The sequence below is a fragment of the Parasteatoda tepidariorum genome, chromosome 4, assembly GCF_043381705.1.
Source record: "Parasteatoda tepidariorum isolate YZ-2023 chromosome 4, CAS_Ptep_4.0, whole genome shotgun sequence".
In the NCBI taxonomy this organism is placed as follows: Eukaryota; Metazoa; Arthropoda; class Arachnida; order Araneae; family Theridiidae; genus Parasteatoda; species Parasteatoda tepidariorum.
In genome coordinates, this window is record NC_092207.1 from 18,937,248 (window position 1) to 18,957,434 (window position 20,187).

The 20,187-nt window shown below is 28.8% G+C and overlaps 1 protein-coding gene across 3 annotated transcripts in view; it reads left to right on the forward strand.

Moving 5' to 3' along the window:
* LOC107447537 (protein spitz) overlaps positions 1–20,187 on the forward strand; it is a 114,732-nt gene that overhangs the window by 68,153 nt on the left and 26,392 nt on the right. For 2 of the 3 annotated variants that reach the window (XM_016062466.3, XM_043052245.2), the window contains one exon: positions 17,249–17,350. In XM_016062466.3, the coding sequence (XP_015917952.1) occupies positions 17,249–17,350 (102 nt within the window). Of the gene's footprint in view, positions 1–6,635; positions 7,035–17,248; positions 17,351–20,187 lie in introns of those variants that run through there. The other variant, XM_071179480.1, reaches the window with a different exon arrangement.

Here is a 20,187-nt window from a genome sequence, read left to right on the forward strand (position 1 = left end):
GCTGTCTGTTGGTGCGGGAGAACCGTCTTCGGTGACTAGGGGCACGTGCCCCGACGGTCCCTTTATTCGAAGAGAGAGAAAGTGACAGACGACACGCGTCTCTGCTTTGCCTTCTCCTCTCCGTTTTCTTTCTTCTCTCCTCATCCCCTTCTTCTTTACGATTTATTTAGTTTTTTTTATTTTCTGCCTATTGTTGGGAGAGAAATTTTTAAAATCTCGGTGGTAAACAGTCGTCTGGTGGCCGACCATATGGTGTTGTATAGCCAAGGAAGGGTCAAGAAGGGTCGCTCGCTGTAAACACTGGAATAATCATTTCGTGGAAGAATAAATATAATGCTTGTTTAAAAGTACCTCATGAATGTTCGTTCTTTTGTCAAGTTCAAGGGTGGCTTAAAATTTTGAAAGGGGCAATTTGTTATCATTTCAATACTATCAACTATCAATAATTTGTTTTGAATTCAACTTTTAAAGTTCGTCTTTATATTTATTTGGTGAAATAATTACCTCGGCATTTATTAAACAACATTATTTATTTTTAATATTTATCTCTTGATGGTATCAGTTGTGAGAGCTTTGGTTTTTGTAATGTAAATTGATGCAATTTACATTTCATTTGGAATTTAACTTTATACTTTAATTATTTGGACTAACCAGAAAAAAAAATTATATATTAACTACCTGTTACAATTGCCATCTTACTAGTTTTAAAGTTTCTCAAAATAATAATAATAAATAAATAGATAAAATAAATAAATAAATGTATTTAATACTTTATTTTAAATATTCAGTTTGAAGCTAAATATATATATTCATTGAATAAATAGAAATATTTATTGCTACTTATCTCTATTTTATTTAAAGTTGGAGTGCGCAACCTGCGGCCTATAGCTGTCGATCTGCGGCCCTCAGTAGTAGCTGAACATAATAATAATAAAGATAATAATTTTTTAAAAAAGGAAAAAAAAATCGGAAATTTTGAACTGCCCATTTAACTTTTTGATACACATAATCTAAATTAAGGTAGTTTTAAAATTCGCAATTTTTTTAATTGGACAGAATTTTGATACTTGAATTTCCAACTTAAGTAATCACTTTTGAAGATATTATTAGTGTCCATTTTATCGTTAATTCGTAACTGTTCGATCGTGTTTACGGCAGTTACTGTCGGATTTCTACGCGTTTTTTTTAAAAATCCCGGAATTTTTTAATACGATATTACAGAGCCTCGCTAGTTCCGAATCGTGCGTTCTAATAGTAATCACTTTTGACGTGCTTTATTTGTGCCGATTTCATCGTCAATCCAAATTATTTTTTGACCATTTTTTTTCCTACTCATTTCCATATTATTATTTTTTTTTGTCTGAAAGAAAAACATTTCGATATTTTTAATACAACATAATTACAGCACGCAAAATTCGAACGTAGATTTTTAAAATGTTTGCTATTTTTTAACTTTCCTTCTAATTCTTTGCAGCTTTTAAAAGTGCCTAAAACCAGCTTGAGGTTTAATATTCTTAAATATAAATGTTCTAAAATTAAAAATAATTTGAACTGATAAACAACTGAATCCCAACTGAATGTTGAATCTTATTTTGAGCTATATTGTGTTTGTTTTATTTTAAATCATTTTGAACCCTATAAGATTTCTTTAATTAAAATATTTTATTTGCGTTTGCATTGCTCAGTAAAGTATTTTTTTAAAATTTGTATTCATTAACATAACAGTTAATTTATTTTAAATTAAACTTTTATTTCACGTGATATGAAAAAAACTTTCCTTTTTCTCCATCTTTATATATTTTTAATAAAAAGTATCAACTAGGCATTCTTTAGTTTTAAATTAATTTTAATATTTAAAAGAATTTAAATTTATGCAAATATATTACTAACTTGACTGATAAAAAGAATTTTGTCTAAAACATTGTTTATATTAAAGTTATTATAACTTCTATCAACATGTCTAAATACTTGGGCATGTGGGCTTTCAATGGTCAACCTGCTGTACAAATGGCCCTTCATTAAAAATGGTTGTGTGTCTTTGATTTAAGGAATAATTTTATTTAATATTCAATTCATTGAAGGGGTGTTTTCGATTTGTTTTGAAAAATGTTCTTGGATAAGCGAAATAAACATTAAGATATTGCAAAAGTGATTACATATGTAAGCGTCACTCGATCGTTAAAACAATTGATTGAAAAATTCGGTAAATAAACTATTAAGATGTATTTTTGCTTCATAACTGCCATGATTTTCAAATCACATACCATTAAAATATAGTCAATATGAAAATCATTAGAAAAATGTATGGTATAAATGGAATCAAAGTTTTAATATCAGAACAAAACTGTGAGTTTGGCAAGATTTTGTTTTACCTATGTGTCTTACACTAATTCGCTTGTTTATCAATCGCAATCTCTCATATTATTTAAATAAAAGCATAATTATTATTATTTAATAGGAATCGTACGGCTTTACCCTGAAATACAATTTAATTTATTAATAATTTAAAACGGCGTTTCATTTTAAATGAAACCAATGAAATAATTACTACTGTTATAGATCAATGCTTATGCATTTCTATGTTTGTTACTTAATTTTTTTTTAAATATATGTTAGAATATTCTCTTATGCGAATTATAATAAACTAAATTCCAATTCTATCAGAGAAGAAATTTTTTTATTTTTAGCTTTGCTGACCACAATCAAGACCAAAATTGTACTATCTGTTTATTACAATTCATCCAATATTTATTCAACTTTGCTAAAGTATTGCTAGGGTTTAATCTTCGCTGTTGACTATTTGTTAAATCTTTGGGAAGCTACCGTTTGTTATTAACACTAGATTGCCCATAGAAGTCATTTTAACTGCTTTTTAATTTCAATTCGAAACACAATGATGTATATAATGACGCAATTTCTTAGAATTTTGTCACTTTTTGTACAACATATAACTTTTTTTTTATTGTTAATATTTACTAATAACTTGTTATATAACTGTAAATAATATAAAAAATATTAATAATTAATTTTGAATAAATTTCTTTACACATTGGTTATTCTTTCACAATCCAGTCATTTTGACTGCTTTTGGGTACATAACTAAGTTTCGGTCTTTCTCGTGTCAACCCACATTTTATTAATCTTCTCGAAAAACAATTGTATATCTGCTACGCAAGAAGTTACGGAGAAAAGAAAATAATTAATTTCTTTCGCCCACAATTATTGCAAATAATTTTTTAACCATTTAATTGTATTTTGTTTCTGAAATAAATAAAAAATCTAAACAAAAGTTAGGAAATTGATATTATTTATTAATGGCACCAAAATGAATCGTTTTCAGAAAATTTTTACCAAATCTGCTTTAAAACACCTTATCACTACCATAAGCATTGTCAGTTTTCCTGCTTCATTCATGATGAGCCGAATTGATGAAGGCTTTAGGTGACCTTACAGTGATTTTTTGTAAATTATTTTTAAAGTTGAATCCATTGACGAAAGAGAGCAAAGGTTACTGATAAAGCTTAAAAATCGTCTATATTTCTTGGTCGCCAGCTTCAAATTTGCTAACTTTATATAATAAATCCCTAACATTTATATAAACTATTCGCATCTATCTGGTGCTTTAATTTGCTGCAAAAATAGAACCTTTTTTTAAGTTTACTTCTCGAATGTTTGTTGCCAAATGTACTTGGAACTATCTTCCACTGCGATAATTCTCAAAAATTAACCCTTAATACCTTTATTCTATGAAATCTGCTGAGCTACGAAAACTTAATGAATGATGTATTGTTAAATTGGACCTAAATAAGATCTTTCCTCCAAAAATCTCAATTTTTTTAAAAATCTCACTTAAAACATTCATCCACAATCATGGTAGTTAATTTAGGATTTGATTATCGATTTTTAAATCGATGGGCAATGTTTACAATGGCAATCAGAACTTTCATCCACTAAGCGTTTCATTTATGGCATTTATTTTATGATTTGGTGAGCGGTATTTAAATTGATTGGTAATGTTTACGATGGCACATAGAACCTTCATAAACTTAGATCTTCAATTAGGGCAATTAATTCATGATTTGATGAACGGTATTTAAATCAATAGGCAATGTTTATATCCCAATAGAAACACCGTTAAAGGATTCCAGTGGCAGTTGTTATGTATGGGCGAAGTGTAAGATGTGATATAAAAATAGCTTCTGAGATTTTTGTTGTGTTTTCTTTCTCGGAGTGGCTAATCGAAGAAGGCGATGCATCGCCATTTGTCGATCTTTCTCTTGGTGTTCTTGAGGGAGTTCGTTGTTCTCCTTATTTTGCATCTGCTTCTCTTCCATTGTTGTGCCGTGCGTCCTTTTATATCGGACCCACGACATGCGAAACTCAGCAGAGCCGATCAATTTGCCAGCTTTCTTTAGAAAACTTTGCTACTCAAAAGATGCCAGACAGGTTCTTTTTTATGCCGTCAAGGCATTTGAAATTTCTTAAAGAATAACGTTCAATTTAAGGGAGAAAATTTTTTTTTATAAAAAGGGAGAGAAAAAAACAAACTTGAACGATATTACGCTGTTGGCCGTTATCTGTCATTTTCATATTTAAAATAATGTGTTGAAATTATGTAACTTTTATGTGATTTTAAAGCTTAAGTATAGCTAGAAATTTAAAACTGGAAATTTGCTATTATGATTGTAAGCTAAATACTGAGGTGTCAACTCAATTGTCAACTGAGGTGTCAACTCAATTTCTTCATAATTGGCATTCGATCGTAAAAACGATGTTCCAAATGGTGTCATTGATATTCCGAAATGGTATTTTCAAATGAGTTGGAGTTCCGAATTTGTGGATTCAATCAAATTTTTAAAATTATTTCTTTAAATTCATTGAGATCTCCGACATTGATCTTTCTATACGTCTCCATAATTGACCCGAGTAGCTCCAGTAATATTTTTTCTGATTCATTATTAATAATTTATTGTTATTATTAGAAATAACTTTAAAAAATTGTTCTATATATATTAATAAAATGCACGCAGCATTCTTCCAAGCTATATAATTGAGGCATTATCTTGAAATATTTTTTTTTATATTTATTTATCTTTTTAAGTTTGAAAATAAGCATTTAATATGCATAGTTTAATACAAAATTAAATTTATTTAAATTAAAATATATATCATACAACTATTTTTAAATATTTTGAAACTTATTCTAACTAAAATTTGTATTTTGAAAATTTAAAAATTTTAAGAACTTCTAGCAGCAAAAACAATTTTTTGTTTCAACTTCAAAAAGGTTATTTAATTACTTCGTTTAATTAACTAACTTTATTTAATTAACTAACTTTATTAATTCACTTACATACAATAATAGTTTTTGTAAATAATATTTAAGAATGTGCAGCAATATAATGACAAACCACGTTTTCAAATTGAACGGGAAAGCGTTTGTGATGTAACTCATCATGATTTTATGTAGGCGGTTAGTGTTTATATGCATTGTACTGATATCCACTATAAATTATGAAAACTTACAACTGTTAAGTATTTATCTGGAAACAATACTAAGAACCCGCTAAGTGTAAAAAATATCACATTTGGAATATATGTGGCTTATTATATTGCCACTCGCCCTCTTACAAAAACACTTTTTAGGGCTGCTTTACATAATTTCTGTAATATTTATTCGTATGTTTTGCATTACGTCCCTAAATTTTAAATATGTTTTTAAATGTCTACAAATTGAAAAAAACTAAATGGTAGCATATGTTGTTTTCTGTTTGCTTCATTACTTTTAATATTAAGTGTGTGGAATATTATTGGTAAAATGCTACTGAGTCATTTCTGAGTTATATTTGTTTGAACTAAATGGGCCGCAAATTTAAGATAATCTTTGCATTATTGTCTAAGCATCTTTATCTCATCCAGATTGTCTTCTTACTTTGTGCATTCTATTACAGTTGTGTGAGGTCTGCTTCAAAATGGCCATTTTTGTACACAATCGCCCCAAATCTGTTTGTTGTAATAACATTTATTACCTTCACTAAAATGGACACTATTAAATTATTTATGCTGTATTTTATCTCATTTTACACTCCCAGTTAAAGTAAAATAGCTTCATACGGCCTCAAAATTGTGCAACTGCCCCAAGATAGTAAATATTTCTGCTTCAAAATGTCCATTTTTGTATACAATCACACCAAATCTGCTTGTTGTAATAAAATTCATTACCTTCACTAAACTGGACACTACCAAATTATTTATGCTGCATTTTATCAAATAGCTTCAAACGGCCTTAAAGTTCCGCAACTGCCCCAAAGAAAGTAAAAATTTCTCTTTCGAATCGTTCTAAGACTAAGTGCCCTCAAATTATTTCAAAAATATCTCTGAAACAAACACTGTTCCAGTCAAAATGAATTCTGTTATGCCTACTTCGCCAAATTTCTAGTGATCTTCAGTAACTTCATTGTTATGCGCCGCTAGAAGCACCTGGCATACCGATTTCTTTTTGTCCTTTCCATAAGCAAGAGGAATAATAATAATAAAAAAAGAGACTGCTATGGAAGGTGCTGGCGAGCGTATCGCCAAATGCGTTTACCTCCTCACTCTTTTGGCAACCCTGCATACGCTCGTCCTCTTCCAAGCTCCCACTCCATCCAGTCGAGATTCATCCACTCATCGCAATGGATTACATGTTGTCACGCTGTGCAGTGTCATGATGTGCTGTAATTGTTGTGTGAATTAAACAAAAAGTTGTGCGCCGGTATGCCTTGGATTCATGGATTCTTTTGGTGTGTTTATGCATCGAAATGTTCGACGCCGACCGTGATTTAGTCAAGCTCTTTGTGGATTTTATTTTTCAGACGTGGATTGTTTTACTGCTCTCGTTGTTATTATTATTTTGTTTGTGATGGAAAGGCGAAGCGGTGCGGAACGCGATGTACCGCCCTGCCCTTCCGGTCTGCTGCCGGACATGTCAAGTGACGGAAGGACCTGCTGCAACAGTACTTACGACGAAGTGAGGTGGAGATGCCGGACTCTATGTAAGTTTTTTCTCATTTGCAATGTGTGTCTGTACACGATGCTTTGCTAAACGGTCACGATCATGAGATGTTTAATAATGGTATTGCGACATTTTCCTGTCCAAACATGAATGGATGGGTTCTGACAAACAAATGACTTAGATTTATTGCACAATGCGGCTTTTTTGTCGCATTGTGTATGACCACATTACCATTTAGACTATGATTATTTCATTTTGTTTGAAATCAATGATTTTTTTTTTGTGTGAAATTCTTGAAATTCAATTTATTTATATTTATAAATAAAACGAATATTTAATTTTTGTATTGTTACCTAACACACTTCTGTTAATGGATTCTGTTAATTAATTTAAAAATATTAACGTAATTAATTGATCAAATTAATTTGAAAATATTTTTAAAGTGTTATCTAGAGAAATTAATTGTGAAATTTTTTAACGTACTTTTATTACGTCTTGCTGTTTTTAATTATATTTACTAAAATTTGATTTTTAGAGAAATACTAATATTCACCATTGGTCTTCTCTAATGTCTTCCTATCGATATATTACATACTTTTTTTTTGTATCTATATTTTCTGAGAAAATTAAAAATAAATTGTTTGTCTTGAATATTTTAATTAATAATTTCAGTCTCTAAAGAATTCTAGGTACATATTAATATAGGGATAAAATATTAATAGGACCTAAACCATTTTGGATAATAGGACACCGGTGTTCCGTTTATATATATTTTTTCTGAAGCTCTTAATTACAAGAAAAAATGTATTTTGCTGTTTCTTAATTATGAAAAAGCAGTCAAATGGTTATTAAAAAAATATTTTAAATTATGAAAATTATATTTGTACTAAAATATAAAAATAAACAAAAAAAGTTGTTGGATTTTTTTTTTTTTCATTCACGTGTATGATATTTAAAATATCCCATTTTACATTTAGAACTAAGAAAATGTATGTGTTCAAATTTTCAGAAACATTTTGCTTATTTTAAAATTTGTATTTTTCAACAAAAACTTAAATTAAAATTTATATTATTTGCTTATTCAAATACTTAAATGCATAAAAGTTCGCAGCATTTTGCAAAATTTTCAACCCATGTAACATTAAATAAATAAATAAAAAATTATTCCAGAGGAAGTTAAAACATTTTAATAAGCAATTGTGTTTTGATACAAATCTTTTAAATTCTTATTGCCATTTCATTATGCCCATTTGTTACTGATTTCTACTGATATTTTACAATAAGAAAACTATATATTCCATAGTGTTTCTATGAGAAATAAGTTAAAAAGAACTTTCATTTTCTCACAGCTTGTAAACAGTTGCTGTAGAAAGAATTGTTACCTAAAAAGTGCTCTAGTATACATTATTTTGTTTCAAAATCATTGCTAACATCAATAAGAATAATGAAAAGAAAAATGAATTTTTTTTCATTGTTAATTAGATTAAAAAATAACTTAATTTTTAAATAAAAAAAATTTTTTCTTACTCAAATGACTTTATAAAAAGTGGAATTTTTTAAATCGTTTTATATTAAATACTTATTGCAACCCGGGAAGAAGTGAAGTGATTAGTCTAACCATGTGGTTCGAATTAGTTTTAATTGGATACCTGTAAGCGACGTCGAGCGTATGTGTCTAACCTGATTGGCTTCTGAATCGAGAAATTGACCTACAATAACGTCGCTTGCAGGTATCAAGTTTTGAACTTTGGTTCTTGAATAAAACTAGACAAAAGATAAATTTTTTGCCACCAAATTGTCAACAAGTAATAGCCTGCAAGTTTTGTAAACTTTGAAAATGAGACCCAAATATTCGATTATTAGATTCGCAATTAATTGTCGAATGAAGAGCTGTAGTTGATATGGAGCAACACATAAAACCAAAGAGCCACTTTAGCATAGTGATTATTTAGAGTTCATTATGCTAAATGTAATCATCCGACTGTTTAATATTAACTTGAAATGAAACAATATCAAAGATTATTATCCTGATTTTCATTTGAAAATGAATATTCGAATATCATGGATGTTCGAAGTGTTTAGACTCTTCTTTAAGAATTCCGGAAGTCAATGTCCAAAGAGAATACAAAGGATCATCAATTTTTTGTATAAAAAAAAAAAAATCATGTCTTGTGTTAATATTGATAGCGCGTCGTGAACTCAGGGTCCAACCATTGAACCTTATAATCCAGAGCCTCCCGTTTTCTTCTAGGAAAGAAGGAAGAAAGCGATGTTAGAAATCACGTGACTGGGATGATCTCTGCTCCATTGATGCTTGTCTTGTTCCCCTATCAAATCTTCGATTGTTTTCTTTTAAGGTTCTTTTTTCTTTCTTGTCCGATGCCTTTTTTGTTTTTGCTTTTTATGACGATAGCACGTGCTTCTGTTTCAAATAGGTGTGTATCAGGAATAATGATCTCTCTTAAAAAAGTTTTTATTTTTATGTTGCGGAAAGAAAAGGGATTCAAAGTGTCTAATCGATTATTCCGATCTCATTTTTATGTGTCGAACACGTGGAAGGGATTTACCCTTCTCTTTCTCCACACACTCAGTAAAATGTTCAATGAAAACATTGTATCTATTATGTATTTTTTTCCTCACTCCTTTATCTACTTACGACTTTAGTTTTTAAATCTTTTGAAATGAATAAGCCTGTTATTAAAATTTTTGTTGTATTTATACAAATCATATGTAATTTGTGTACAATTATTTCAAATCATAATTTCTTTTTTGTCAAAAAGCTACAGATTTTTTTAAGTGATATTTTTAGTTTAGTTTATTTTTTGTCTAAAGGTGCAAATTTATAAAAAACGCAATATACATTCATATAAACTTGTCTGCTTCTTTCAGAATAACTCTTAAGACCAAATAGTATAAAACCTTAACAATCTCATCATAAACTGAAATGTTATACCTTCTTCCTACCACTCCTCTCGTAGCAGAAAAGTGGGAGTGCTTAGTATTTATTCAAGTGAATTTCAAAAAATCCTGGTTAAGAATATTTTATTCAATTAATTGCATAGAAACTGTGGCTCATGGAGAAAAACCGATTGTAAATTTGAAAACAGGGACTCGAAAATAATTAAGCACCGAACAGGAAAAAAAATTAAAACCAAAATTGTTCCAAAGTTTTTTAAAATCGAATTTACCTTTTTTATGAATTTTCACTGTAAATAAAATGAAATGAAGGGTAAATTCAGTTACACTTTAACATAGGCAAGCGCTTTATAAAGGCATGCAAATTGGGAAAAAATCTTAAAATATTGTTTGTTTTAATTATGAAGTAGCACCAAATGTTGTCCATTATATTCCACGCTGCATCTAACAACATTAATTAAAAGCATAAGTCGAACCATTTTACCATTATGCTATTTTTCAACCAAAAAGAACATTTTAATTTATATTTTATTATAAATTCTACTTTCCTAGTAATTTTTAGCTTAGATGTATTATAAGCGTTAATTTGTTGTCATTTTGTTTAAGCTCTTTCCCTTGCAACAATAAATGCAAGCTAACGGCCGTGAGAAATTTTATCGTGCCTCCTATCTAAAATAAAAGAATTATCAATCTTATTCTCCTGTTTGATTTAGGTTTCATTCTTATCAGTGATAAGAGTTAAAATAAAATGTGGTTCTTTTCTTTTTTTTTAGGACTTATTTTTTTACACGAGAAATTATTTTATGTATCAATTTCAGTTAACGTTATTACAAAATAGCTTTAAGTTGAAAGCTCTAGTTTTAAATTTTTCTTTTGAAATAAAATAATAGTCACTGGTCTATAAGACCAACAACTGAAAGTAATAAATAGACCATACACGTTTTCTCTGGTGCATTTACATGTACGTATTTATGACTTTTTTTTAAAAACATTAATGAAATGAATTTAATGAAAAATTACAATACAAAGAATGCGTAATGTTTACTATTTTCATGAAATATACTATTTTGTGGCAATAACAGACCATCAAAACTCGAAAAGTGTACTATTCCTGTACATTGATTGTTAGACCGGATGACCACCAATGGTAATTTTAAAGTGGTCTGAGGCAAATTTTACAGATCTCGGACCACCGTTAAATTCTAGCTTTACTTATACAGCTGCCTTATAGGTTTTCATATAATTCAATTAAAAAAAAAAACAAATTAAGAAATTAATAAAAAAACATTTTTTTCTCTCCGATTTTGTTTAAAAACGTTACGCATTGTTTAAAATCTGTTCTGATTTTTTCCACCCAAAATTTAGAACTCCAGGTGCTCGCAATCATCGCTACCATTTAATTCCCTCTTTATATAGTGTCGCTGTACAGATTACGCTACTTAGGTTAAGGGATGACCTATTTTTTGTGCCTTCATGGCAGCCGGCTTTATACAGCATTCCTCAACCGCCTAGACGCACTTTTTTTTTCTGGAAAGAATCTCCTCTAAGTGAATCACTCGATTTCGAAATAGAAAGTTTTCAACGTATTACTCTGATATTTTGAACTACAGCGATATTTATTTTTCTCCTCTTTGTCAATTTGAATTTAGGCTCATAGAAAGATTAACTTCTTTCTTTTTATATTTTTTTAACCCTCTGTAAGCGCATCGATAATCATCTTCGGCCTGTGTGATGAAATTGATTTATAGATTGTTCCAGGTGGCTTGGGAACAATTTAAAGGTTCGTTGATCTGCTCTGTTTGTAGTGGATCGATAACTTCCCTGATAGCGCAGGCTTTTACTAGGCTATATTGGCACACTTAGGACAAATCTTTAATGTATATAAATGAATGGCCGAAATCAAGAGAATGTCGACTTTCACCGGTGAATGTCAACAATCACATAGTCGCTTTGGTGAAATGTTTGTTATATCTGATTTGATTTTAATTTATTCGTTGATATTATTATATTTATACGATATTTTAATATCTGCTGCAGATAGATTTGGAGAAACATCACTGTTAAGAGTACCGGCCATTGGCACTTAACTAGCATATCTTTCGGACATTTACCAAAGCGAATGTGTGATTGTCAACATTCACCCATGGAAGTCAACAACCACCAATTTCGGTCATTCACAGTAACATATAGACTTGTTTCCAGAAGGGAAAATGTCTCTTTTAAATCACCAGTCAGTTTTTTCTTCTTTTGATGTAAAGGGCCCTATTAACAAATATCTGTAAACTTGCTTTCTCTGCATTGGAGATAGGTGATATGAGACCATTAATATATCGCATAAATTTGTTTTTGACCAATTAGTATTGCTTCCTCCCCTTGTCAGCAAATATAAGCAAATTTCTTCTTCCATGCTTGCGTATGTAATTCTCAACAACCCTCCTTTTGTTTTTTGCTTGAAATTTAATTTTTATTATAGTGATCTAATTTTAAGAATTTTAGGATTAAATTCAAATATAAGATGTTACTTTGCAAAAATGCAAAATGTACGTTTTAGTTCACTCTTTATTCTTTTTTTTATTTATTTTTAATTTCACACATCTTGAGGGAAAAATTGTTCTTGAAATTTTTTCTAGTGTAATTTTTCTTAACATTTTGTTATATCCTTTTTTCATGTTTTGTTTTTTAAATTGAAAATAATGGGATCTCAGGGTCTTGCGTAAGTGTTGCTCATACTTATGCCCTCATTTTAAGCCAATCACAAACACCCTCATCCCTTACCGTGTGCTTACGTAATATTGGAATCTATTAGCACTTTTGTTGTTTTTTCGTGCTTTAAGTAATTGAATTATTTATGTAAATTTTTAATGTTATAACTTTTTAAAAAATGTTTTAATATTTAAAAATATTCGCTTTTTGTACCGCAATCAGTTTAAAACGGTTACTTGGTCATATTCGTTTTTTAATATGACTTAACTAATTCGTTTTTGCAAAGTTACGGAAATATTACTATGGTTTTTCTTGCATTAATTCTTCAAGTATTTTTTTACCTCTCCCCTCCCCTTTGATATTGCTTCAAATTTTCGAATCACTTTTAGACACTTTTCATCAATCACCACTAGGTTAATTCTTGTACGGTTTCAGTTTACAGCGCTCTCTTGTATCTAATAAACAGTAAATAATATACTACCGTTCTACACAGTTTATTACAACTGAGTCAAGAAGATTTGCATTTGCGCTAGATAAATTTATCGCTGATGAAATCAACCTATGGAAACTATAGGATGTTAGTTTTACTGATATGTGATTGGGAAATACATTCTCCAAGAATTAAAGTGCTTTTTTTTATTTCCTTCCATTCTTACACTTCACCCTTTTTAAATTATCTCAAGAGCAGTCAGTACATGTGAGACGGAATTGTTTAAACAATGTTTCAGGCTATTAATCAAATACCTTCTTGTCGGTTATCTACCTTAACTGTAGTCTTTTTACTCTTTCTCTTTTCTAAGAAAACTACTCCACAACATTTGTATCGTGTCTACCTTTTTATTTTTTTTAAATATTTTTTTTTAATTGGTTATAATTTTTTTTTTAAAATGATTTATGGATAAATTTTGAAATATTTTTAGGAAAAAAATGGTTTATGTTAGTGGTTATAGTTTATGCCGAGTTGAGTGTTGAAAAATAAGTGATTTGCATAAAATTTCTCGAAATCAGTACCACATTTAAAGAACTTTTGTTAAATATCTTGTTAAATGATGTTGTGAAAGGAACTATCAAATTTCCGGGATTTCGAACATGTAGTCTATTATGCGAAAGAAAGAGACTCAGAAAATTAATAAGTTTCCTTTAAGAGTAAACGGTGAACTAATGTGTACATTTTTATTTAAGATTGTGAAATAAAAATTTTATTTCAAAAACTTATATGTGAAAAATTTAAATTTTCACATATAAGTTTTTTTTTTTTCTTCTTTTTTTTTTCGAAGTTTTTTTTATATTTTTTATTTAAAACCCTGTAACTGAATTTCGATGAAAACAACGTTTGAAATCACAAATGGTAAAAAAATTTTTTTTAAAAATATAATCATTTTGGGGTTAAATTGGTACAATTTTATTAGTAGGATAAATGATTTTATCTGACAGAGATTATGTTATAGGTTAAGGAGATAAATATGCAGTTAAAAGATAAAATGACAGAAGGTAGAAAATTAATGATTTCTCAATATTTGACAAATGGTGTCTTTTTTTTAATAAAAATTTTACCATCTGTGATTTTAAAAGTTGTACTTAATGAAATTTACAAAGGATTACTCTCTTAATTTTACCTTTAACAGAAATTAAACTGAACTAACCGACATTAGACTTTAAGTTCAAAATTGAATTTTTAGAAGTTCAAAAACCTTTGTAAAAGTTGGCTGTAAATTTTTAATTTAATAAAAAAATCTCTCTATATATATGAAAATAATTTTTCTTAACTCTCATTAAATAAAATGCATTATTTTACAACTAATGCTCTTAAATATAATGAAAGATAATTTATGTTGTTCAACTTTGGAATCATATTTATTTAATGAATTTCTTTTGTTTTTTTCAATACATTTGTGGAATTTCTAAGGTCATTGTTTGCCTGTTACGAAAGCTTCCTTGTAATCATAATTATTCAAATTTTTTTTTATTAATTATAGAATAATTTGTATGGTTTACAAGGTCATTGTTTGTCTGCTAAGAAAGCTTCTTTGTAATCATAATTATGTCTGAATTTCTTTTGTTAATTAAGTAAACATTTGTTATGGTTTATAGGTCATTGTTTGTCTGTTACGCAAGCTTCCTTTTAATCATAATTATTTAACGAATTTGACTTTTTTATAAATACATTTGTTTTCTAAGTTTTGTCTCTTACTTTATCTTCTTTGTAATTATTCAACGAATTTTTTTTTTTTTTCATTTATCACTTCATTTGTGCAGTATTTGAGGGCTCTCACTAAAAGTAATCATTAATTTTTCTGTGCTTTTTTAACCAAATTACACCATTTTCTCTTCTATATTTGTTAATTTAGTTACGATAGAATTGTTATTTAGTGTTTCACGAAATGTATTAAAATTTTCCTAAATATTCTCTCTTTCCGTTCAGCAACGATCTCTTTTAAATTTCTTCAAGGTTTCGTAAAAGTTGTTTTCCCCAAAAATCGTCTCAATGCCTCTATTTAGTTAGATATATAGTATTTTTCTTCTCGTAAACTAAGAGTCAATGCTAGTTAGTTCTTTTTTTTCCAACTCTCCACTGTTGATGCATTTAGTCTGGATTTAGCTCCTTGGCTGCCACTACTGCTTGGCTTGCTAACTGACATTTTCTTCTTTTTCTTCTAGTTTTTCTTTCTGTCTAGAATTTTTTAGGTCTATCCCGCCGTCTGATAAGGGTGCCACCTTGACTACTTTGTTTCAATATACACACTTTTTTTTTATCTTTTTAATAACGCATTTACTACGTTCTTTAACGGAATTAGTTTTAAAAAAAGGGGAAAAAGAAGCAAAAACAGTGTTTTAATCTTTGATTATTAGTTGAGAATGTAAAATATATAATTGTACTGAGTTAAAATACATTTTAATTACACTTGAATACATGTGTTCGAACTTAAAATTAGAAGTATTTTCTTAGAGATATGGCAATCGCACTTCATTTAAAGCTTTATAGATGTTAAGTATCAATTTTTATATTAATTTTTTTTTTCATTTTAAAAAATTAAGGAAATAATAGTAAGTAAAATGACAGGTTTTAAATTTTGACTTTTACAATTGTGAACGATTTTGGCGCGTTTTCGTAATTTTTTTTTTAAGTGTTTTGAAAAATAAGTGATTTTGAAATATGAAACTTGAATCATTCGAAAAATTTTAGAGGTAATTATGTTTCATTATTAAGATAACTTAATAAAACTAAGATTTAAATACCTAAAATTTGATATGTATAAGCTATTTCAGCAGATCCTCTAGTTTTAACTGCGTTGACGACAAATTAAAATAGGCGATATAATTTGATATGGGCGAAATATCTCTGCGTTTGTGGGGATAATTGTAGGTAGTTTTTAGTTCCATTAAAAAGTCCTCCAAGAAGGAAAATGTCTCCCTATATTTGATCCAGGAGTTCCTTTGTCTTCTGGATTGGGTTCAAAATTACAAGGCTACGGAGTTGAACATTAGTAGTTGTAAGCCCAAAACATTGAGTCGGCTGTTCAACGACGGTTATGAAATATAAAATTTGTTAAAACTTTTATTACAATCAAAATGTGTTTTTGGAAATTTAGAATGAGTTCATTTCTGAGAAATTAGAATATGTTTTGGAAATTTTTTTTAATGTTTTATTTAATTGTGTGACATAATTTTTAATTTATTTTTAATGTTATTTTTTAGGTCAAAAGTGGCTGGAAGAGTCGGCTTTCCGCATTCTAGTTTTAATGCAACACCCTATGTTACTACTGGTGCTATACACTCTCGCTATCTTAAGGATAGNGCACTTCATTTAAAGCTTTATGGATGTTAAGTATCAATTTTTATATTCATTTTTTTTTTTTCATTTTAAAAAATTAAGAAATAATAGTAAGTAAAATGACAGGTTTTCAATTTTGAATTTTACAATTGTGAACGATTTTGGCACGTTTTCGTAATTTTTTTTTTTTTTTTTTTTTTCAGTTCNTTTTAAGTGTTTTGAAAAATAAGTGATTTTGAAATATGAAACTTGAATCATTCGAAAAATTTTAGAGGTAATTATGTTTCATTATAAAGACTACTTAAGATAACTTAATAAAGCTAAGATTTAAGATAACTTAATAAGAAAGATTATAAAGATAACTTAATAAAACTAAGATTTAAATACCTAAAATTTGATATGTATAAGCTATTTCAGCAGATCCTCTGGTTTTAACAAATTAAAACGACAAATCTGGTTGACGACAAATTAAAATAGGCGATATAATTTGATATGGGCGAAATATCTCTGCGTTTGTGGGGATAATTGTAGGTAGTTTTTAGTTCCTTTAAAAAGTCCTCCAAGAAGGCAAATGTCTCCCAATATTTGATCCAGGAGTTCCCTTGTCTTCTGGATTGGGTTCAAAATTACAAGGCTACGGAGTTGAACATTAGTAGTCGTAAGCCCAAAACATTGAGTCGGCTGTTCAACAACGGTTATAAAATAAAAAATTTGTTAAAGCTTTTATTACTAACAAAATGTATTTTTGGAAATTTAGAATGAGTTAATCATTTCTGAGAAATTAGAATATGTTTTGGAATTTTTTTTAATGTTTTATTTAATTATGTGTCATAATTTTTAATTTATTTTTAATGTTATTTTAGGTCAAAAGTGGCTGGAAGAGTCGGCTTTCCGCATTCTAGTTTTAATGCAACACCCTATGTTACTACTGGTGCTATACACTCTTGCTATCTTAAGGATAGCTGGTAAGTTCACATTTGACATTCTTTTTATTTTAAACACAAGAAATTATTTTATAAATAGTTTTTTTGTTATAAGGATAGTTCAAGTTTACCTGTCATATTCAATTTCATTTAATGTTGTGCTTTGATTTTATGATTTTAATTTTTGTATAGCGGCCGTAAAATTATTTCTCTATCCCTTAAAAATATTTCGCTTATTATAATTTATTCAAAAGTTTCAAATAGGGCTATAGATAATAAGTATTTCGATTTTGCGGTATTTATAAAATGGTTGTTTTAAAATATTATTTTTCTCCCTTTTTTCTTTAAAAAATAATTATAATAATAAAAATAATTATGCTTGATAAAAATTATTATAAATGAAAATTATTATAATAAATATAATATAATATTAAAATGTAATATAATATAAAAATAATAATAAGTAAAGTAAATTTGTTGAGTTAAAATTATTTTACGCCAGTATTTCAAAAGTTTTCAGTGAAAACAAATAAATTTTTGTTTACTTATCTACGTTATTTTTATTTATGTATTTTTGTAAATGAAATCTTTGTCTGTTTTGTAATATTGAATAAGAAATAGGCAATCTTATTTTGAATTAAAGAAGTAGCTGCATAAACATTTAAAAAAAAAAATGGCGAGGGGAAGAGTTTGTCTTGATATAACCTTCTTGGAAGAGGGGTTTTATAAAAGCAAGGTTATGCATTGCTAGAACTCCCCATTTCAAACAGGCATGAAGCATTAATTACCATGTATAAAACTGCAAAAAAAAGGACATAGTCCCCCCAAAGAAGAAAAAAAATCTCGGAGTAAATCTTTGCTTGTTTGAACTTGCTGGTAAGAGGGAGACTTTTACTATAAAAAAAGTGTTATAAAAGCTCGCAGCGGCACGCGTAATCCACGCGAGTCTACTTTTTATATTTTACTTCGAAGTTTTATTTCTTTTTTTTTCTTTGAGTGCGGATTTTTTTTCTTTAAAGTCGGGTCGGTCTGCCAGCTGTCGCACGAAAGTCAGTCAGGTAGGAGGCTGCTGATCACGATTATGATGATGATGATGAGTGCAGCCATATGGACTTCGGAGTTCGTCCTTTTGCCCCGTTTTCCTCCTGTTCATTTCGCGTCATTGGGGGGTTGATAGAAAAATAAGTTTTGTCAGACGTTTTTCTTGTGATATTAAGCTGTTGTTTAATTTGCATTGTGTTGAGGTTTAAAAAAAAAAGTTTTGACAAGACGCCGTTACTTAATTGCCGAGCAACATTTATAAGAGTATTCGAATATTACTTTCAAATCTTTAAACCTAACTATATTTTTTCTTCAATTTTTCAGTGGTATGCCGCATGAAAAATGCCATAAATGTGAACTTTGTATTTCTTTCCATGGTTTATCCCCTTTTCTTATGAAGATGAAAGTTTTTTTTTTTTTTTTAAACCTTTAAATAGGCTAAATTCAAATTTTTTACTTCAATCAAAAGAGATTTTAATATGATTTAAATGACATGAGTTTGAAAACCTTTTATTATATTAGGCAACTTCTATTATCCCATGTGGTGATTATTAAACTTTGTATTTATAATATATATTCTTTTTTATAAAAAAAAAAATAAAAAAAAAGCTTATTCTAAATATTGATAGTTTTGGAAACATTTAACTATTTTAGAAATAATACTTTCCAGAAATAGTGTCTTTTTGCCCAATGTTCAAGAGTTTTCAGGGGTCTGTCCAAGCCAAATTTACTACCGTTCAGCGGTACCTTCACAAATTCAACTTCAGGAAAAACGGTACTTTTTCTTCAAAAAAAAATTTTTGAGTCTCGTAAGAAACTATAATTCATATTTTTACCATATTTTTGTGTTGATTTTTCAATATAATTTTTAATTTTCACAAAATAGGTACCTCTCAGAAAAACCTAGACAGACCCCTGGTTTTAATTACTATGGAAGCATAATTTATCTATATGTTTTGCAACCACTTTCATTTATTTATTTAATCCAATAAACAAATTAATTTGCCTAAAAAAGTATGATATAGCTGCTTTTTTGGAGAGGTGGGGGTACAAATATTAATTATATTTTGTGTTTGTATGAAACTAAAAGCCATTCCTATTTTTTCTGTGCCTTTTTTCTCGCACATTTTTTTCTGTGTCAAGTTTTATTACTGTCAGAGGGTTACCCTTCTTTTGAAAAACACTGGTCAAACAGCCAAGATCCGTAATATCGCTTGAACACAGTTTGTTTTCATGTGTGATTAATATTGTTTAATTGTGTGACTGCGCTGTACAACACTTTCTGGCTTTTTTTGCTATTTAACTACACGTTGCATTCATTCATCCGTTTTATAAATTAATAATTTTTGTTTTCTTTTTTTATAAATTTATAAATGAAACTACTAAATTTATTTATTATTTAATTATAGACGGGAACAGAAATGTATATTTTTTTAAACGCATCTTATCAGACTTTATCGAAAGTGAAAATGAAGTAAGTTAGGAGGATAAAGATGAAAGGGGGGATTCGAAATTGGATCCTGACCCTATCATTTTCCTTTTTCCTCTGCAGTCCCCTATCTTTTTTTCTTCTGCTTCTCCTCTCCCTCTTCTCATCTTCTTTTTTCCCCTCTCCCCTTTCCTTATCAAAAAGAAGAAGGAGAAAAAAAAGTGTTACTTCTTAACACTGTTACTTTGCCTCCAGAAAAAAAATATGAACTTCATATTTTTTCTTCTTCTATTAATGCACTATAATAGGAATCTCGAATCTAGAGAGGAGAACGAAAAAAAAAATAGTACTAGGCACTTTAACAGCCGTGACTGCTTTCTATATATATATATATATATATATATATATA